We start from the raw sequence: 21,854 nt of genomic DNA, 5'->3' as shown, positions 1-21,854 counted from the left end.
AAAACATTTACAATAAATTGAGTTCAAGAGGTGGAGTATAGGAGAGAAAATTATGGCCACATATCCTGTGTTCAATACTGCTACACCTTTAATATAATAGAATCTATGTTTTAGAAATGAAGAAGTCTTTACTCATGGCTTACATTCACAAATAGATCTCTTCAGAGAGCAGGCTTTGTGATTGAAATTGATTTTCCTGTTTTCCTAATGTAGTTCATTAATTTATTCATTGAATAAATGTATGTTGAACATCTCTTCTATGTGACTTAGGAGAAATTTTAATAAAGAACTTAAGCTATGAAACAAAATTAAAAGTGGACATATGTAATAGGAAGCCACTAAAAAGAGGAAGTTATACTTTTAGGTGCCATGTAAACTGTGTACTTCATAACTTACTGATCCTGAAATGTGCATAATACCATTGCTCAGGTGAAGAACTGAAGTTCTAAGATGCTAAGTGACGTACCACATAGAGCAAGCACAGAGCAGAATAAAAATTCCCAGAGCATGGGGCTCTCCCAAGACTCAGGAAACTTCACCAGGAAAAGGTTCCCATGGCTATAAGAACTATAAGGTGTGTAGAGATAAATCTCAAAAATATTAGGTCATATTTTATTGAAACACTTAAGTTGTACTTAAGAACATAAAGGAGGGTCTGAACAAATGTAGATATATACCATGTTCTTGAGTAGAGAGAATCAATTTCATAAGGTAGCCATTGTGTCCAAGCCCTTGTCCCTAACGCTTTTACAATAAAAATCAAATGAAGTTTCAGGAATATTTATAACATTGCCAAAGATTTTGACAACATATTTAATGTGTTAATATTAAATAGATTAAAGAGAGCAACCTTTATAAAAGAACTAAGTATGAGATATATGCATGACAAATATTAATAATGGCCTAAAAAATAAAGCCTGATGAAAGAGAAGCAGATTTAAATCTAAAAGACCTCCATAATATATATGTTTCATTTTGGAAATTACAGGAGAAGGATTTGTATCTTACTGCTCATCAGACTTTTTCAGGAGAACAAATGAAATGTATAGGTGGTGTGCGTATATTTATAAGCTTGTACATAATGAAGCTATTTATGAATATTTATGAATATTATCTGCAACCAATTTTAGTATTAGCCTTCCTAATAGTCCTAGGGAAACTGGAACGTTTTTGAAAGGAAACACTTAGAAAACCAATAGATACATTCCTTTAACTCTTTCTGTGTGGATCCAATGTTTTTGTTAAGATAAATTGTCAGCAATAATGAGCCATTGTGGTCATCACTAGACATTGCCTGAATAGCCTATGTATTTGATTTTAAAATTTTACTAGCTTACATCTTAACTTGAATAATTCAAATGATGTAAAGGTGAGAAAGGCAAAACATTGCCAAATGGTGAAAGGGAATTTGCCTCTATTTGCGTGCTCACAAATGAGAATTCAGCTCTCATTTCAACATTGGCTATGAAATCTTCCAGCCTATAGCAAGTTCCTTTCTGTCAGAACAGGAATTCACTTAAATCACTGGAACAATGTCTTCAGTGAAGCAAGCTTTAAACCCAGACCTTAGCATACCTTGGTGATGATTTTCTGCTTGACATTGATCTCAGAGTTTAAAAGGAAATGAGCACTTCACTGCACATTTACTAATCAGGTGCAGGTCGAACTTTGGGATATAAAGTAATCATGAGCAGTAACATTACCTTTGGCACTCTCTTTTCCAGACTTGATTTCCCCCCCCAAGTTATTATAAACTTACTACAAAAATTATTTTCCTTGCTAATAGTGACAGAATTTGTTCTAGGAAATGTTGCCAATGGATTCATAGTGCTGGTGAACTTCATTGATTGGGTCAAGAGACACAAGATCTCCTGTGCTGATGGAATTCTCACTGCTCTGGCTGTCTCCAGGATTGGTTTGCTCTGGGTATTAATATTCTATTGGTATGGATTTCTGTTTTATTCAGCTTTGTATAGTTTAAGACTAAAAACTATTATTGGTATTGCCTGGGTAGTAAGCAACCATTTTAGTCTCTGGCTGGCCACCAGCCTCAGCATATTTTATTTCCTCAAGATAGCCAATTTCTCCTGTCTTTTATTTCTTCACCTAAAATGGAGAGCTGAAAGAGTGGTTCTCATGGTACTGTGGGGGAATTTGTTCATCTTGGTTTGTCATCTTGTAGTGCTCAGCATAGATGTAAATATGCAGATGAATGATTATGGAAGAAACATCACTTGGAAGACCAACTTGATGGAGGTTATGCACCTTTCAAATAAAACTGTATTCACGCTTACAAACATTATACCATTTACTATGTCCCTGACAGCTTTTCTGCTGTTAATCTTTTCCCTGAGGAAACATCTCAAGAGGATGCAGCTCAGTGGCAAAGGAACTCAAGATCCCAGCACCGAGGTCCACGTAAGAGCCATGCAAACTGTGATCTCCTTTCTCTTGCTATTTGCCATTTATTTCCTTGTTCATATCATTATAATTTGGAGTTTTATAACTCCGAAGAATACTTCTGTTCTCATGCTTTGTGAGGTTCTTAGAATCCTGCATCCTTCAGCCCACTCATTGATTCTGATTTGGGGGAACAAAACATTAAGACAGGCTTTTCTGTCATTTCTGTGGAAGCTGAGATGCTGGCTGAAGGAGAAGAAGTAAGGGGACACCTTGCGTCTTCTGGCAGAAAAAAAAAGCGATGGAGCCTATGACGTTTTGTACTCCTACCACATTTCTTAGTGTGTATAGAATTGGGTAAGGTATACCTGAAGCATCGGAATCCCCATCTTGTATAAAACTGCTGTTTGATTTCTTTGCTATTGTTAGATAGTCCCTAGTCTTGTTAACTCTGTCATTATAAACTCTGTCACTTTAAGACAGTCTGTTATTCTGTAAAATGATATTGTTGTTGTTGTTGTTGTTGTTTTTTAGTTCGAACAATAGTAAAAGAGCAACAAACTGTCTGACCTTATAAGCTAGCCATCCAATGTCATAGATAATTCCCATATTCTTATGCCAAGTACAAAGTCATTATGTATTCATGGTTAAAAATGTCTGTAACAATAACTCACACAGAGCTCTTTGCAATATCTTCAAAGAAAGAGGCTCAAATAGTATAAATATGAGATACTTCCTCTATTTTGGGACTCAGAGGTTTGGAAAGAGACACCTCCCTCTGGGCCACCATCAATAAATAACTCCTAATCAATGGCTCATTAAGGCGCCTTGTATCTCAGAAATATTAGGTCATATTTTACTGAAACACTTATTAAGTTGTACTTAATAACATAAAGGAGTGTCTGAACAAATGTAAATATATACTATGTTCTTGAGTAGAGAGAATCAATTTCATAAGGTAGCCATTTGTCCAAGCCCTTGTGCCCAATGCATTTACAATCAAAATCACAATGAAATTTCAGGAATATTTATAGCATTGCTAAAGATTTTGACAGTATATTTAATGTGTTAATATTAAAAAGATTAAAGAGAGAAACCTTTATAAAAGAACTAAGTATGAGATATATGCTTGACAATATTAATAATGGTCTAAAAAAAAGCCTGATGAAAGAGAAGCAGATTTAAATCTAAAAGACCTCTATAATATATATGTTTCATTTTGGAAATTACAGGAGAAGGATTTGTATCTTACTGCTCATCAGACTTTTTCAGGAGAACAAATGAAATGTATAGGTGGTGTGCGTATATTTATAAGCTTGTACATAATGAAGCTATTTATGAATATTTATGAATATTATCTGCAACCAATTTTAGTATTAGCCTTCCTAATGGTCCTAGGGAAATTGGAACGTTTTTGAAAGGAAACACTTAGAAAACCAATAGATACATTCCTTTAAGTCTTTCTGTGTGGATCCAATGTTTTTGTTAAGATAAATCGTCAGCAATAATGAGCCAATCTGGTCATCACTAGACATTGCCTGAATAGCCTATGTATTTGATTTTAAAATTTTACTAGCTTACATCTTAACTTGAATAATTCAAATGATGTAAAGGTGAGAAAGGCAAAACATTACCAAATGGTGACAGGGAATTTGCCTCTATTTGTGTGTTAACAAATGAGAATTCAGCTCTCATTTCAACATGGGCTATGAAATCTTCCAGCCTATAGCAAGTTCCTTTCTGTCAGAACAGGAATTCATTTAAATCACTGGAATAATGTATCAGTGAAGCAAGCTTTAAACCCAGACCTTAGCATACCTTGGTGATTTTTTGCTTGTCTATGATCTCAGAGTTTAAAAGGAAATGAGCACTTCACTGCACATTTACTAACCAGGTGCATGTCGAACTTTGATATAAAGGAATCATGAGCAGTAATATTACATTTGGCACTCTCTTTTCCAGACTTGACATTCCCCCTGAAGTCATGATAAGCTTACTACAAAAATTATTTTCCTTGCTAATAGTGACAGAATTTGTTCTAGGAAATGTTGCCAATGGATTCATAGTGCTGGTGAACTGCATTGACTTGGTCAAGAGACACAGGATCTCCTGTGCTGATGGAATTCTCACTGCTCTGGCTGTCTCCAGGATTGGTTTGCTCTGGGTAATAATATTCTATTGGTATGCAATTCTGTTTAATCCAGCTTTGTATAGTTTAAGAGTACAAACTATTATTGGTATTACCTGGGTAATAAGCAACCATTTTAGCCTCTGGCTGGTCACCAGCCTCAGCATATTTTATTTGCTCAAGATAGCCAATTTTTCCTCTCTTCTATTTCTTCAACTAAAATGGAGAGCTGAAAGAGTGGTTCTCATGGTACTGTGGGGGAGTTTGTTCATCTTGGTTTGTCATCTTACAGTGATAATCATAAGTGTAAAAATGCAGATGAATGATTATGGAAGAAACATCACTTGGAAGAACAACTTGGAGATTATGCACCATTTAAATATGACTGCACTCACGCTTACAAACATCATACCTTTTACTATGTCCCTGACAGCTTTTCTGCTGTTAATCTTTTCCCTGTGGAAACATCTCAAGAGGATGCAGCTCAGTGGCAAAGGAACTCAAGATCCCAGCACCGAGGTCCATGTAAGAGCCATGCAAACTGTGATCTCCTTTCTCTTGCTATTTGTCATTTATTTTCTTGCTCAAATCATCCAAATCTGGACTTTTATAACTCCGAAGAATGATTCCGTTCTCATGCTTTGTGAGGTTCTTAGAATCCTGCATCCTTCAGCCCACTCATTGATTCTGATTTGGGGGAACAAAACATTAAGACAGGCCTTTCTGTCATTTCTGTGGCAGCTGAAATGCTGGCTGAAGAAGAAGAAGTAAGGAGAACACCTTGTGTCTTCTGGCAGAAAAAAAAAAGCGATGGAGTCTATAACGTTTTGTACTCCTACTACATTTCTTAGTGTGTATAGAATTGGGTAAGGTATACCTGTAGCATTGTAACCTACATCTTGTAAAAAACTGCTGATTGAATTCTCTGTTATTATTAGATAGTCCCTAGTCCTGTAAACTCTGTCATTATAAACTCTGTCTCTTTAAGACAGTCTGTTATTCTGTAAAATGATGTCGTTTTGTTTTTTTGTTTGTTTGGTTTTCTTTAGTTTTATTTTTTAGTTCAAACAATAGTAAAAGATCAACTAACTGTCTGACCTTGTAAGCTAGCCATCCAATGTCATAGATAATTCCCATATTCTTATGCCAAGTACAAAGTTATTATGTATTAAAGATTTAAAATGTCTGTAACATTAACTCACACAGAGCTCTTTGTAATATCTGTAAAGAAAGAGACTCAAAAGGTATAAATATGAGACACTTCCTCTATTTTGGGGCTCAGAGATTTTGAAAGAGACACTTCCCTCTGGGCCACTGACAATAAATGACTCCTAATTAACGGCTCATTAAGGCATCTTGTATCTCATTCGATGATTGACAATACCACATGCCTAGAAAAACTTTTACCTAGGCTTATCACAAATATGCATATGAAGGCAAATTTATAAAAAATAAAGAAAATTGCTATATTATTTTTTATTTTCAAGGATGAAATCTAATTTTACAAAATGGTATAAGAAATTCCTCAGTATTATGAAGCCATGAGTATCTCACATATGTATTCTATTTTATCATCTTGCAAGTGAATAATTTATTATCTATATTTATGAGTTTTTAAGGACTGACAACTCATCACAGGAAATCATTGTTTTTCTTCATTGTATTTAGTACCACACATAGGTATCACAGTGAGTATAGATTTTTTTGTTTGAACCTACAATCTTTTAGATGCCAAGGATATTCAATTCTACTTCATACATTGAGGATGGATGCTTGGTATAGATATTATTCCATCATGTATAATAAACAGTACTAATGATTATTAGTTTTAATACAATATGTAAAAGCTTAGAAAATAAACAAGTTCTACAATAGGGATAAAGGAGAAAGCAAAATGTTCATGAGGTTTCAAAGCAGTTATGGTTCCCCATGCAGTTAGGAAAGTCATTTCTCACTGTGCTTGAATTGAGAAGACCTTTTTTAAAAAAAATATATTTTATTGATTTTTTTACAGAGAGGAAGGGAGAGAGCAAGAGAGCTAGAAACCTCGATGAGAGAGAAATACTGACCTTGTAAGCTAGCCATCCAATGTCATAGATAATTCCCATATTCTTATGCCAAGTACAAAGTTATTATGTATTAAAGATTTAAAATGTCTGTAACATTAACTCACACAGAGCTCTTTGTAATATCTGTAAAGAAAGAGACTCAAAAGGTATAAATATGAGACACTGCCTCCTGCACACTCCCCACCGGGGATGTGCCCGTAACCAAGGTACATGCCCTTGACCGGAATCGAATCTGGGACCCTTCAGTATGCAGACCGAAACTCTACCAATGAGCTAAACCGGTTTCGGAGAGAAGACTTTTTTTAAAAGTAAAAAACTGATGTCACTTTATTTAGTTTAACCTTAAACCATGTTTGGGCTTCTGAATTTCCAACCATCTGCTCTACCTTGCTACCTAAAGATTTATTTTAACGTTTAGACCAAAATAACACTATTAAAAATAAAAAAGGCTTTCTTTAAGAGCTTGGTCTTATGTATTCTATTCAGATTCCCCATAGAAGATGATTTATAGAAGAAGAATACAAAAGATTTTTTCTAATATGAATCTAAGAGAGTGGGGTTCCCCTTGGGAGCCAAGATCAATTACCTCTTTCTTCCTGTTGATTGAGAGGCCTATGGAGTACAAAATGGATAGATGGCAGTCTTATTTCCAGTCTGATAAAATCACTGTTGTATCTCCTGGTAGAACAGCTCCTCAGTTTATACAATGACCTCCAGGCCAGAACATAAGGTCACAGGAAGAATAAATAGAAATTTTGCTACTGGGTTACTAGGGGCAATAGTGAGTGGTGACCCTCGCATTCCCATCCCATGATTCCTGCACTTGTGAATCCTGGTTCTTGGAGAGACAGTGCTATTTATTGCATGTTTATTCCAAGTATGTGTCACATTTTGGAGAACCTTGCTTCAGCCCTGCTAGATATTGTCATCTAATGAACACTGCAAATGTGTCTTTAAAAAAGACATTATCCCATTCTGTTAAGCTAAGTGCTTTGGGATGATGGGGATCATGGTTAAGATGAGTAAATTCTATGATCCTGGACCCTTTGCCACACCTATCTTGCTGTGAAGTTGGGTCCTTGATCAGAAGCAATGTTGTACACGGCGCCTTCATGGTGGATAAGGATTGGGTAAGTGCAAGCATGGTAGTTTTGGCAGAAACATTGCACTCAGGAAAAGCAAATCCATATCCAGAGCAGGCATCTCTTCCAGTAAGAACAATACATCTCTTCCATTGTGAAAGTAGTCCACCAGGTACCTGGGTGATCACCCCTGAGAATGGTGCCATATTTGAGACTCAGTATTGGTTTGTGCTATTGGCACATTTGACATTCAGAAGTGACCATTTTGTTCCTACTCCTGTGGTTATGTTGTTCATGAGCCCATTGGGTAATACAAGAGGTGGCTGAGAAAAGACTGTTATCCACAGACCACGTCATCTTATCTACTTGTTTATTAAAATTTATATTGACGCCACGCTTTGGGAACATTCATATGGGACACAAATATCCTCACAATTCTTGCCCATTCAGAGAATTCTGTTCATGTACCTGTTTCTCAAATTTCTTTATCACTAATTTCCCAATTATGTTCCTTCCTAGCTGCTGACCATCTGGTCAAACCATTGGCCACAATCTGTGCCTCAGTATATATTTACAGCTCGACCCATTTCTCCTCCAAATCAAAATGAACACTGAGGTATAATGGTCAGAATGTCAGTAGGAGGATTTCCCTTCACTGCTTCCATTTGAAGATGTCCCAGAAAGGGATTGCAATGCTGCAGCTACCCACTTAGGGATGGCACCTGCATGTTGTACAGAATCATCTGTAAACCAGGCCCAAGACTCTTTCTGTGTCAACTGATTGTAGGAACTCTCCACGAGGCCAGCGATGCAGGCAGGAAAAGAAAGGGCAGTGTAGCAGGAGAGGGGACCATGGGCATTTTGTCCACTTCTTTATGTAACTTACTGGTGTCATCAGGGCCTGCTTGGGCCAGATCTTATATATTCCAATCTCAATCAGTGATTTTGCATGTGCAACTTATGGCTCAATGGGTCAGATAACACTCAGGTCATAATGGGCAACTCAGGTCACATGATAGCTTGGTAGTCCATGGTCAAGTATTTTGTGTCTACTAAGGTTCAGCTGCAGGCTATGAGCTGTCTCTCTACCTGCAGAAGGTGATAAGATTTTGCTCCAAAATCCCGAGGACCTGCACTGTGATTCATCCACAGAGGCCCCCCAAAGTGTTAAAATGGTGTTCTTATCTGTCACTGACACTCATTGAAGGGAGTATAGAATCTATCTTATTAATATTCTCCAGAGGTAAGTAAGATTTAATCCTCACACAATAGTTTGTGAAGTTTTTGTAAAATTTATTTCGAACATACAGAGAACTTGCTTACCTTGATTGTACCACTTCAGCTTCAGCACAGAATGAATACAGATAGCAAAAATTCACTAGGACTGATCTAGTGCCAACAACATGCTCCCATTGACATGCCAACAACAATCACGGCTCAACTAAATTGGAGGGTGTACATAGTGCATACAGGGAATTCTCTGGAGTGCCCAGATTAGATAACCAAGGAGGCTGTGCCACTGACCCTACAGGACACCTATTACACAAGGCCATTCTCCAAACCTGGGAGACACAGCAGCTCTACTTAACACATAAAAACAAACACAGTCAATAGGAGGAAACAAAGAAACATGTCCAAAATGAAAGAACAGAAAAGAACTAAACAAAAAGGAGATTAACAATCTACTTCCTCATATTCCAAATCATTGATTTGATTCTCAGAACCTTCTACTGTTGATTCTTTGTAAATTATCCTTCATTTCTGACTGGTCCTTTTTTATGTCTTTGAAATTCTCACTAAGATCCTTGAAATTTTCACTAAGTCCCTTGAAGCTCTCATTAAGATCTTTGAGCAACCTTATAACCACTGTTTTGAACTGTATCCAGTAGTTTGCTTGCTTCCATTTCGTTTAGGTCTTTTTCTGGAGATTTCTTCTTTTCTTTCATTTGTGATATTTTTCTTTGTCTCTGCATTTTGGCCCCTTTCTTGTATATGCTTCTATATCTCCTGGAATTGGTATAGTGACTTTATGTAGTAAGTGTCTTTCAGGGCCCAGTGGCTTAGCCTCCCAAGTCAGTTGAGCTGGGCACTCTAGGTGTATCCCTGTGTGGGTTGTGTGTACAATCTTGTTGTAGTTGAGCCTTATTGTTGTTTGTGTCACTGGGAGGAATTGACCAAGTCCAGTTGGTTGTGAGGACTAGCTTCAACTACAGTGGAAGAGCTTCTGTACAGAAGACATTATTATGGGGCAGGTCTGGATTTAGTGGGGCTTTCGCACTCACTGAGCCTGGATGTGTAGCGTGTAATCTGGTATGGTCTGAACATGTCTTCAATTTGCACTGGCTCTGGGGCCTCCTAAAAGGTGCAAAGCCAGTCCCTGTCTGGGGCCACTTGGTAGAAGTTACAGAGTTTTCTGCAGATGGCTGCCACTTGTATTGGGATTGGAAGTGTACCAAGGCAGGCTGGTGCTAGTGCTGGGTCTTGGGACTCTTATTGATAAATATGGGGCACATTGATGCTAGCAGCTGCTTGTTTGAGATATTTTCAGCATATCTGAGGCCTGAGCCAGAACAGACCATTCATATAGAAAAGCTTCTTCAAACAGCTTGGGTGGGACTATAAATTGAGTGGGATGGGTTCTCAGGGAATCACCAGGGTGGAGCAAACAGTATGATCGAGGCTGATTAAAACACAGATATAGCTGCCAGTCAGCTTTGTGACTGGGGAGGTCTCTGCATGAGAACAGTGACCCATACAAGTATCACTGTTTGGGAGAAAGCTGCCCTGAGTTCTTGGTCTGATGCCAGCCAATCCAGTTCCTCCTAGTATGTCTCTAGACCCCCACTTCCCCTTCCCCACCTCCAAGCCATTGCCCAGGCACTGGAGTCTGAGTAAGTTCATACATGGCCCCTTTAAGAGCAATTGCTTGGGTCTCCAGCAGCCTCTGTGTCATTTAGCCACAATCTCTACTGATTTCTATAGCCCTAAGTTATAGAGACTTCTCTTCCCAGCTCTGGAACCAGGTGTCCGGTGTGGGGCTTGGACCCCTTGCTTCTCATGAGAGGCCTCTGCAGTGGAGATACCCTCCAGATTCAAAGCACACCACACATCGGGGTCAGACCAACCTCGTTCTCACCTCTGCTCCTCCCACCAGTCTCAATGTACTTTCTTCTTTACTTCTTTAGTTGTAGGACTTCTATTCAGTCAGATTTTAGGAAGTTCTGAATGCTGTTCATTCTATATTTTTACTATAATTTTGTTGTGGTTATAAGAGGCTGTGAATATCGGCACTGACCTATGCCACCATTTTGGTTCTCCAAAACCTATAAAATTTTATTAACCAATGTTATCCCAATACATTCAATAAAAATTTTAATATATCTGTAATAATGATGACTGAAAAGGTTAAAGAGAATAAAATGGAGCAGAGAAAAACGTATTGTTCTTAGCAGATATCTTGCAGAAAGCTTGCAGCCTTGAACACTGCATAGCTCATATAACCAGAAGATACCTGGTGGTGGGAGGAATGAAGGACTGGACCCTTATATCAGCTAAGTTGCTTGTATTCAGCAAGCTATATTAATAAAAGGGTAATATGCTAATTAGACCGGGACACCTTCCAGACAAAGCCATGGTGGTGGGGTCAAGGCAGAGGTGGTTAGGGGCAATCAGACCAGGAGAGGAGAGCAGTTGAGGGTGATTAGACTGGCTGGGGGAGGGGGGCAGTTGGGGGTGAGCAGTCTGGCAGGGGCAATTGGAGGCAATCAGACATTCCCTGAGTGGTCCCAGATTGAAGATGGTGCAGGCCATGCTGAGGGATACCCCTGTGCATGAATTTTGTGCACTGGACCACTAGTCTATATATATAAAAAAGCCAGTGGCCATAAAGCCAGAATGCCAGAATTATCTAATGACTGGTTACTATGAATGCCTACTGTAGCCAGCAAACCCAGACTGATTGGGGGTGGGACTGGCTGGCCAACACCCCCTGTGTTCCCTCACCCAGGCCACCCCACCCCCATCAGGGACCCCTCGACCCTGTTTGGGGGCATGGCCAGCCTGCAACTGCCAGAGGCCCCAATCCCAGGTAAGCCTTGGGGAATCCCTAACTCAATCGGGAACATGGCCAGCCTGCAAAACACTGGCAACCACAAGCCCAGGTGGGCTCCTCCTCCAGTGGGGACCTCAACCCTGATTGGGGCCTCCATCAGGGCAAGCCCCCACCTGTGCACTGGGCCTCTATCCTATCTAATAATCCTATCTAATAAAAGAGTAATATGCAAATTGACCATCACTCCAACACACAAGATGGCCACCCCCATATGGTCAAAGATGGCTACCCCCATGTGGACATAGGATGGCTGCCACAAGATGGCCAGCAGGGGAGGACAGTTGTGGGTGATCAGGCCAGCAGGGTTGAGCAGTTGGGAGGGACTGAGCCTTCAGGGGAGGTCATTTAGGGGTGATCTGGCTGGCAGAGGAGGGTAGTTCGGGGGACCCAAGTCTGCAGGGGAGGGCAGTTGGGGGAAACCCAGGCCTGCAAGATAGAACAGTTGGGAGGCATCAGGCCTGCAAGGGAGGGTAGTTGGGGAGGGGACCTGGCCTGCAGGGGAGGGCAGTTAAGAGTGACCAGCCCTGCCAAAACCTGGTTTGGCTCAGTGGTAGAGTGTCGGTCTGTGACTGAAAGGTCCCAGGTTCGATTCTGGTCAAGGGCATGTACATTGGTTGCAGGCACATCCCCAGTAGGGGGTGTGCAAGAGGCAGCTGGTCGATGTTTCTCTCTCATCGAGGTTTCTATCTCTCTATCTCTCTCCCTTCCTCTCTGTAAAAATAAAAAATAAAAATAAAAAAATCAATAAAAAATAAAGAGTGACCAGCCCTTCAGAGGAGAGAAGTTGGGGGTACCAGGCCTGCAAGAGAGGGCAGTTGAGGGGACCAGGCTTATAGGGAAGGGCCATTGGGGTGGGGGGAACCAGGCCTGCAAGGGAGGGCAGTTGTGGGGGGACCAGGCCTGTAGGGGAGGAAAATTAGGGGCAATCATGTTGGCAAGGGAGCAGTTAGGCATTGATCTGGCTGAGAAGGGAGTGGTTAGGGGGTGATTAGGCTGGCAGGCAGAAGAGGTTAGGGGCAATCAGACAGGCAGGCAAGTGAGTGGTTGGGAGCCAACAGTCCTGGATTGTGAAAGGGATGCCCTACTGCCCATTTAGGCCTGATCCCACCAAGAATAGGCCCTAACAGGTAGTCAAACATCCCTCAAGCAGTCCCAGATTGGGGACGGTGCAGGCTGGGCTGAGGAACACACTCTCTAGGTGTGAATTTTGGGCACCAAGCCTCTAGTAGAAATATAAAACCCTACCCTGCTACCACTTCAATTCAACCCACCAAACGTTTCCTGAAACCACAAAATCAGATTACTGATTTGGGCTAGCAGTTTAAAGTGTAAAGCCTCATTCATATGTGAGGAATTTACACTTCCCCTTGGGCTCCGTGTCTCAGAGGAGGCAATCACGGTATGGACACGCAATGAAAGCTCACAAAAGTCACTCTTTTGGAGTCCTGTGCCACATACAGGCAGAGTCAAACTGATCACCAAAAGCCAAGCACCAGACTCTGTCTTTTCCTCATCCTGGGGCCTCAGCTCCAGACAGGCACTCCCCATGGTAGGATACAAGAAGAGCCCTATCTCAAATCTTTGCAGAGACTGGAATGCTTAGGAGGCCCAGGTAATAGAAACCTAAGGACCCAAACACTGGAGCCCATGCCACCATGGCCCACTCAGCACAAGGCCAAGGGGAGCTCACACCAAGTTCTGGTCCAATTCCTAACCCAGTTGTGGTCTGCCGTCCTAGGGCCACAGCACGTGTGCTCGAGTATGTAATTGCAGGGAGTTGAGGGAGGAGGTAGAGGGCTCACCCAAAGCCCTGGGCCCCAGGAGCTCTCTGCCTGCATGCTCTTCCCCAAGGTGCTCAGCCCCAGCTGTGCCAGCAAAGCCCCTTTGCTGGGGCAGGATCACAGGGGGAAGGCTGGGGGAGGGATGGCTAGCTCATGGTCTCCAGTGAGGCTATGTGGACACATGTAATTAGCTTTACTTATCCAGGGCTTTCAGCTCACCGGCTCCCCAGGCCTGGGAGCTGCACCACAGGCGAACACGCCCACAGAGCCACTGCTCCACCGTATGAGCCATTTGAGCCCTCTCACCGGGCCAGGAAGCTCTATCCCAATCCACAGCACCCTGTGTCATGTGTCTGTCTTGCCCTGTGTATCTTTCTCCCTGTTCCTTGCTCTCTACTCCTGTTTACTCATTCCCCATGTCTCGCTGGACCTTTTGTCTCTGTCTCTCATTGGATCTCTGCCTGTGGTGAACACCCCTGCCATCCTTGTAAAGGAACACACACCAGCAGAATCCATCTTTTCAATAAAAAATGACAGTGGGAAACAGAGTGAATTAAAAAACATTAACTTGAAAACAATCCATGTGCTTGCAAATGCATTCCAAATAACAGCACTTTGGCTGGGGTGGCAGGGATGGGGTGTGTTGGCCCCATGTTCTGGAGTCTCAGACACAAAGTGTAGAGGGCTGAGCAACTCACTATGGATCCCTCCCACTAGCCACCTGGGATGGCAGGGTCTGGGGAATGACTTAGTCTATATTCACCCTCCCGAACTCCCACCTGATTCCGTAGACCCTTTCCCCTGTTCTGGCAACTGCTGATCCCTCTTACTCTCCCAGTACCTCTAAACCTTCCTATGCTGACCCCAACTCTCCTTCTGCACCAGCCCTCTCCCCCTCCAGATTTCACCCTCTACTCCCTACCCGTCAGTCTTCTACTCCATACTTCTTCCTGCCCTGCCCCACCTCCATTCTGCCCTCCTGCCCCAGACCACCCAGCAGCCCTGGCTCTGGGAGAAATGGTTAGAACAAAGCTTTCCTTGGCTGGAAGAGACTCTCCAGGGAGCTACATGCAGAAAGGCACTCCTAGTCTTGTACCTTCAACTGCCCTGTCCTGCCAGATGCCAATCAGAAATTGTGTCTCTGGGGACAGAGGGTAGCAGAAGTAGACTGCTGTCTTTTGAAACTTCTCATCAGGAGGAAACTCTCCCTTCCCTCCCTAAAAAATAGTTCACCCTGCTGCCTCCCTTGTAACTTTCATCAACCCTCCTTTGCCTCTTTCCTTGGAAGTAGAAAGATTGGAGCACATCCTATGTAATAAAGAGATAATATCCAAATTGACCCTCACACCCTCACATCACAAGATGGTTGCCCCCACTTCGTCACAAAATGGCCACAAGATGGCTGCCCCCATGCCATCACAAGATGGCCATCCTCCACATCATCACAAGATGGCCACCCCCACATGTCAGAAGATGGCTGGCAAGGGAGGGCAGTTGGGAGGGACCAGGCCTGCAGGGGAGGGCAGTTGGGAGGACCAGGCCTTCAAGGGAGGCCAGTGGAGGGTAATTGGGCTGGCAGGAGAGCAGTTAGGTGTCAATCAGGCCAGCAGGGGAGTAGTTAGGAGGTGACCAGGCTGGCAAGCAGAAGCAGTTAGGGGCAATCAGGCAGGCAGGCAAGCAGGCGAATTGTTATGATCCAGCAGTCCTGGATTGTGAGAGGGATGTCTGACTGCTGGTTTAAGCCTGATCCCTGTAAAGTCAGGCCTATACCAGGAGTTGGATTTCTCCCAAGGGGATTGAAGAGGGTGCAGGCCGGGCTGAGGGACACCCCACCCCTCCCCCAGTGCCCAAATTTCTTGCACTGGGCCCCTGGTCTATATACATATATGAAAGAGTAATATGCAAATTGACAAAATAGCAGAACAACCAGAATGACAGCTGTACTGGTAGCTATGAGGCACACTGACCACCTCTTGGTCCCTCCCTCTGGCCATGCAGTCTCCCATCCCTCGATGGTGAATGGGAACCCCGGGTGGGTGGTGGCGGCTGCCAGCAGCTGGGGAAGATGGCCCTGATCACAGGCCAAGCCTAGGGACTGTACCCACACACAAATTTTGTGTGTCAGGCCTCTAGTAGCTAAGAAAAGTCTTCCCCATCCCTGCATTCTCTTCTGACTCCTTTTTGTTGGACTCAGCCCATCTGCAACCGGTCTCCTGAATTAAAAGCTTTTTGATACATATGATAGGTGCCTGATCCTGGCCCACTGAACCTTTCAGTGATCAAATCTATGACCAAGCTTTATTGAACAATATAGTTTTCACTGTATATTCAATGTATTGGGCTTTTATGTTTTCCTAATGTCAAAGTTGATGAATACAAATTATGGAGAGCATAAACAAAGAAAATTGCAAATCAATGAAAGAGAATATGTCTTCATTTGCATGCTAGCAAATCAGAATTCAGCTTTTACAACAACAGTTATGATATATTCCATCCTACAGCAAGGAACCCTATTTGAATAGGAGTTAATTTGAACTGTTTGGGTAATAAGAATGTTTTCATAAAGAAAACATCAAACTCTTGCATTAGCATTTCCAGTTGTTTTCTGCTTGGCATTGGTCATAGAATTTAAAAGAAAGAAGAATTTTATACACATTCAAGATCAGCTGCAAATAGAACTTACGGCCAGAATAGTAAAGGATTCACAACCAATAATATTAGACTTGGCTTTTTATTTTTTAGACATGATAAATTTATTACCGAGCATTCTTTCCATCCTCATAATAGTGCAATGTGTTCTAGGAAGTTCTGCCAATGGCTTCATAGCGCTGGTGAACTGCATTGACTGGGTCAAGAAACACAAGATCTCCTGTGCTGATGGAATTCTCACTGCTCTGGCTGTCTCCAGGATTACTTTGCTCTGGACAATAGTATTCCATTGGTATGAAACTGTGTTGTATCCAGCGATCTATAGTTCATAAGTAAAAACTATTGTTCATACTTGCTGGATAGTAAGAACCATTTTAGTCTGTGGCTTGGTACTAGCCTCAGCATACTTTATTTGCTCAAGATAGCCAATTTCTCCAGCCTTTTATTTCTTCACCTCAAATGGAGAGCCAAAAGAGTGATATTCTGGGGCACTTTGGGCTTCTTGGTTTTTCATCTTGCAGCAGCAATCACAGAGGCAAAAATGAAGATGAATGTATATAAAGGAAACATCACTTGGGAGAGCAAATTGAGTGACATTGCACACCTTTCAAATGTGATGATATTCATGCTTGCAAACTTCATAGCCTTTACTATGTCACTGACAGCTATTCTGCTGTTAATCTTTTCCCTGTGGAAACATCTCAAGAGCATGCAACTCAGTGGCAAAGGATCCCAAGATCCCAGCACCGAGGTCCACATAAGAGTCATGCAAACTATGATATCCTTTCTTTTGCTGTTTGTCATTTACTCTTTTACTCAAGTCATCTCATTTTGGAATTTTAATTTCATGCAGAACAATTCAGTTCTCTGTCTTTGTGAAGTTCTTGGAGCCCTGTATCCATCAAGCCACTCATTTATCCTGATTTGGGGGTATAAGAAGCTGAGACAGGCCTTTCTGTCATTTCTGAGGCAGGTGAGGTGCTGGCTGAAGGAAAGGAAATCAATGGGGCACCTTGTGTCTTCTGCAAGAAAATAAACTGGTGAAATTTGCTGGTGAAGTTTGCAATGTTTTGTACTTCCTACTTCATTTCTTAATGTGTATGGAATTAGGTAATGTATACCTAGAAAAGCTTGTGCTGAAGTTTATCACAAAAATATATATGTGTGCATGTTTATAAAAAATACAAGAAAGATTATAAGATTGCCATATTATAGTTTTCAAGTAAGCAATCTAATTTTATAAAATATTGTAAGAAATTGCTCAAAATTATGAATTTATGAATACTTCACCTACATATTCTATGTTATCATATTGCAAGCAAAGAATTTATGGTGTATATTTATGCATTTTTAAGGACTGATAACCCATCTCAGGGAATTATTAACATTTTTCACTGTAGTTAGTATCACACATATGTACCACAGTACATATGTTCAAATTCATGCACTGGAGGGGGGTCCTTCAGCCCTGCCTCTCTTCTCATAGTCTGGGCCCTCTCAGGGGCTGTAGGTGACCTTGTAGCAGGCGAAGGGAAGGTGATGCCCCATCATACCTCTGCTGCTGCCATTGCCAGTAGCCCAAGTCTTGGCCAGCCCTAATTACCTGAGCCTGGGATGGCCCTGGGCAGCTGGGTAGCTGCCATCTGAAGGTTGCCTGTGCCTCAGGCTGAGCTTGGGCAGCTGGAAGGCTAAGGAGACTGGGGAACTCTGGAGAAAGATGTGCAGCAAGGCTTAGGGGTCTGGGCACTGCCATCTTGTGGCTGTGGGTGCTGCTATCTTTAAGGGTGGTGCAGTCAATTAGCATATTTCCTCCTTACTGGCTGTGGGCGCCACCATCTTTGTGATGGTGTGGGAGTCAATTAACATATTCCTCTTTATTAGGTAGGATAGTAGCTGACAGTAAGCAATACTACAGGTATGCCTGAAATGTGTGTGTCTTTACAGCACTGTTCAGTTTAGCACTGGAATTACAATTCAAACAAAATGGACTATTCTTTTGTGAAGGTCCCTGGAACTACATCTCAAGGCAGAATGTTGGTTGTTCTTTCTGGAATTATGATGGAAATGTTTATGGAAAGCATCATAAATAGATTTTCATCTGCAACTGTTTCACTATAAAGCTTTCATTGAGGCACAACATTAGAAACATTCTTATAGCAATGTCATTTGAAATGAAGGCCACCTTTCTGGTTGTGTCAACAGGAATGCTCATCTTAGGAGTGCTGGGAAATGGGTTCATCGGACTGGTGAACTGCATGGAATGGCTCAGGACTGGGAAAGTTTCCTCAGCAGATTTCATCCTCACCAGCTTGGCTCTGGCCAGAATCATTCAACTGTTGGTGATACTCTTGGATTCATTTATAATGGTGCTAGCTCCACATCTGTTCGCTACTGGTAAACTAGCAAAGGTGGTTAGTATTCTTTGGGCACTAACTAACCACCTAACTACGTGGTTTGCCACCTGCCTCAGCATTTTCTACTTCCTTAAGATAGCCAATTTCTCCCACTCCCTTTTCACGTGGCTGAAGTGGAGAGTCAACAGAGTGCTTCTTCTGCTTTTCCTGGGGTCTTTCTTCCTCCTGTCTCTTAACCTCTTAATGAATGATGCTCTTACTGAATTGTGGTTGAATTCCTACAGGGTACATGACACAAATATGACTTTGCAGTTTGAAGAAAATGAAATGCTCTTTTTCAAAAGTCTTCTTCTTTTTAGTTTTAACAATACTATCCCTCTTTTCCTGTCCCTGATCTCTTTGCTCCTTTTATTTCTGTCCTTGGTGAGACACACCAAGAATTTTCAGCTCAACTTGACCGGCTCGGGGGACTCAAGCACAGAGGCCCATAGAAGGGCCATGAAGATGGTGACAATGTTCCTCCTCCTCTTCATCATTGACATTATTTCTATTCTAACAGAAAGTTGGATCTTCATTAAAGTACAGTCACATGAAGTCATAATGCTTTTCACAGTGATTTCAACTGCCTTTCCCTCAGGCCACTCTTTTCTTATGATCTTTGGAAACAGCAAGCTAAGACAGATTGCCTTGAGGCCACTGTGGCACTTAAATTCTCTGAGAAAACCAAAACCTTTGCTTTTATAGACAGAATTTGAAATAACCTTGTCCATTCTATGGGAAAATACCTTAATAGAAAATATTCAGCATTTCTTTATATCAGAGTTTGTTAAACAGCACTAAAATTTCCCTACAACATGACTTTAGTAATTATATTTTCTTAAAGTGATATGACATAATATTTGACCAAAGTGTGTATCAGCACTGTATTAACAGTTTTTGGTAAGAGCAGAGTATTTGCTACCTGAAGAAGTATGGTTATAAAAGTCTATAATGAAATATTGATACATGTATAAACAATTTACCATGTAATGTGTATAACTGTATATAGAATTACAGTTACTGAAAAGGAAAAAGTAACACAAATTATTCAAACTAAAGATGACTTTGAAAGTAGAGTCTAAAAAGAATTGTAAAGGTTACGTGTAATAATATGTTATATAATTATAAAAATGTTATCATTGGTTTGACGTTTCTAATGTTGGAAAGGACCTAAAATAATAGGAATTTTCATACTATATTTCTTGGATTATGCACTGGTAAATCAACTCTGCTCAAGATCATGGCATTATGCATTTAAGGTGAAGATGAATATCCTAAGACCCATTAATTGTATTCCTCCTTGTTATACTAGAGGATTTTTCATCCATGTGTGACAGAATATACCTGCAAAAATGTGCCTGTTACTACTGTTTTTAATAGCTGAAATTGGGGAGTCATGTATTTGCTCAAATTGAGAAATCATATAAATGCCCATTAGTTATAAAATGGAAAAATAAAACATGGCATATGGGCAAATAGAAAACAGCACAAAAATGAACAAATTAGTCCTATAAATTTCTTAGTTCCTTGATGGAGAAAAAATACAGAGACATAGAAAAGCAAATTTGTGCCGAAACCGGTTTGGCTCAATGGATAGCGCGTCGGCCTGTGGACTGAAAGGTCCCGGGTTTGATTCCGGTCAAGGGCATGTACCTTGGTTGCGAGCACATCCCCAGTAGGTGGTGTGCAAGAGGCAGCTGATCGATGATTCTCTCTCATCAATGTTTCTAACTCTCTATCTCTCTCTCTCTTCCTCTCTGTGAAAAATCAATAAAATATATATTTTTTTTAAAAGAAAAAAAAAGAAAAGAAAATTTGTGAAACCAAATATATATTTAGTGTAGTGTTTGGGTATGTTTGCACATATGTAGTGCAACTTCTATAATAAAATGATTCAGATTAATGACAATAGCTGGGCATGTAATAAGCAGAGAAGCGAAGTTTGCTTGCTAATGATGCTATTAAAATATGAAATAAATTTTATATACTGTACTTTTATATAGAGGTTATATGCATTCTATATGATAATTCTACATAAGCAAAATTCTTTTTGTTTAATTTACAGTGCCTTAATTTTATAATGTGGTAAAAAATAGCAAATATATTATCAGAAATATTTTGTTGGCAACTTACTCTTGATACAGTTTTAGGTGATATTGTTCTTTCAAATTAGACTTGATGTTGAGAATTAGGTATCATAAGCTATGGAATAGATATGTAATGTTTTTTCATTACAATGAATTCTGTCTCTTAGAAAACTGGATAAAGTCACACCTTTGAGAGATCTCCTATTTAACTGCCTTCTTCATCATTATCATCACCATCATGATCCTGTTACCTTATTTAATGACTTATATTTCAAATGTTTACACACATAATTTGGACAATGTGTAAATCATTTCTTAATGCTCATTGTATTTAAATTATGTTAGTAATTAGCAAATTTAAAATCAAGTGAAAAGCTTTAAAAATGGAATGTTCTTTCATTTTAAATGTATTGCTTGAGCAAATTATTCATGGATGATCTTAAAATCTGTAATTAAGCTACTGAGACCCATTTTTAACTTTAGAAATAAAATAAATGAAAAATGACTCCTAAAAATAACTCATGGATAGGATTGTATCTCTTTGATTGATGTATTTATAATTTGGTTATTTGAATACACACACACATACACACATACACACACACACACTATATGTATATATATATGTTGATGAAATCTTTATTGTACTGAAGGCTTATGTTACCGACCAAAAACCACATAGGAGACAGTCTGTTCACACAGAATAATGATAATTTATCTCTTCTAGAAGTAAACAACAAAAAGAAAAAAAACAAGTTTAAAATATGATGGAAACACACAAAAGTGGCCAGTAGTTTTGTTCTTTGTTGGAGGAATACAATTTTATACTTTAACCAAGTCTGGCTTTGAATCTTAATTTCAAAAGCAAAAAAAATCTTAATTTCTTTCCTGTCATACTGATACCATCCAAAAAGCAAAATCCACACCACCAACTTAAAAAGGATATGACTCAATGAAGAAAGTAGTTGCTGATTTACATAAAAAATTAGGAAACAAAATCATTATCAAAGAATTTGAAATCACAAAAACTTTAAAAATTCAGAACTTTGAAATTTCCCTTCTGAGATATTAATGCCTTTAGTACATACTTGCTAGTAAAACAGATGCATTCTATCATTCCAAGTTGTACTTATAAATATGCTGCTTGGTAATGG

General features: G+C 40.4%; 2 protein-coding genes and 1 pseudogene across 2 annotated transcripts; all 3 read left to right on the top strand.

The window, feature by feature from the left end:
* Nucleotides 1-1,686: 1,686 nt before the first annotated feature.
* LOC118730128 (taste receptor type 2 member 20-like) lies at nucleotides 1,687-2,664 on the top strand. Its single transcript, XM_036457865.1, has one exon. The coding sequence runs from the start codon at nucleotides 1,687-1,689 to the stop codon at nucleotides 2,662-2,664; it is 978 nt and encodes a 325-aa protein (XP_036313758.1).
* Nucleotides 2,665-4,324: 1,660 nt separating this feature from the next.
* LOC118730130 (taste receptor type 2 member 31-like) lies at nucleotides 4,325-5,299 on the top strand. Its single transcript, XM_036457866.1, has one exon. It carries the CDS (start codon nucleotides 4,325-4,327, stop codon nucleotides 5,297-5,299), a length of 975 nt encoding a protein of 324 aa, XP_036313759.1.
* An 11,016-nt stretch (nucleotides 5,300-16,315) lies between these two features.
* LOC118728654 lies at nucleotides 16,316-18,618 on the top strand (annotated as a pseudogene).
* The last annotated feature ends 3,236 nt before the right edge of the window (nucleotides 18,619-21,854 follow it).

The sequence above is a fragment of the Pipistrellus kuhlii genome, unplaced genomic scaffold (assembly GCF_014108245.1).
Source record: "Pipistrellus kuhlii isolate mPipKuh1 unplaced genomic scaffold, mPipKuh1.p scaffold_m20_p_3, whole genome shotgun sequence".
Lineage (NCBI taxonomy): Eukaryota > Metazoa > Chordata > Mammalia > Chiroptera > Vespertilionidae > Pipistrellus > Pipistrellus kuhlii.
The sequence above is the reverse complement of the archived record's forward strand: the minus strand, read 5'-3'. Positions and strand labels throughout refer to the sequence as shown.

What these genes read in the sequence shown, in the direction of transcription:
- LOC118730128 (XM_036457865.1), top strand. Translation starts at nt 1,687, where the DNA reads ATGAGCAGTAACATTACCTTTGGCACTCTCTTTTCCAGACTTGATTTC.
- LOC118730130 (XM_036457866.1), top strand. Translation starts at nt 4,325, where the DNA reads ATGAGCAGTAATATTACATTTGGCACTCTCTTTTCCAGACTTGACATT.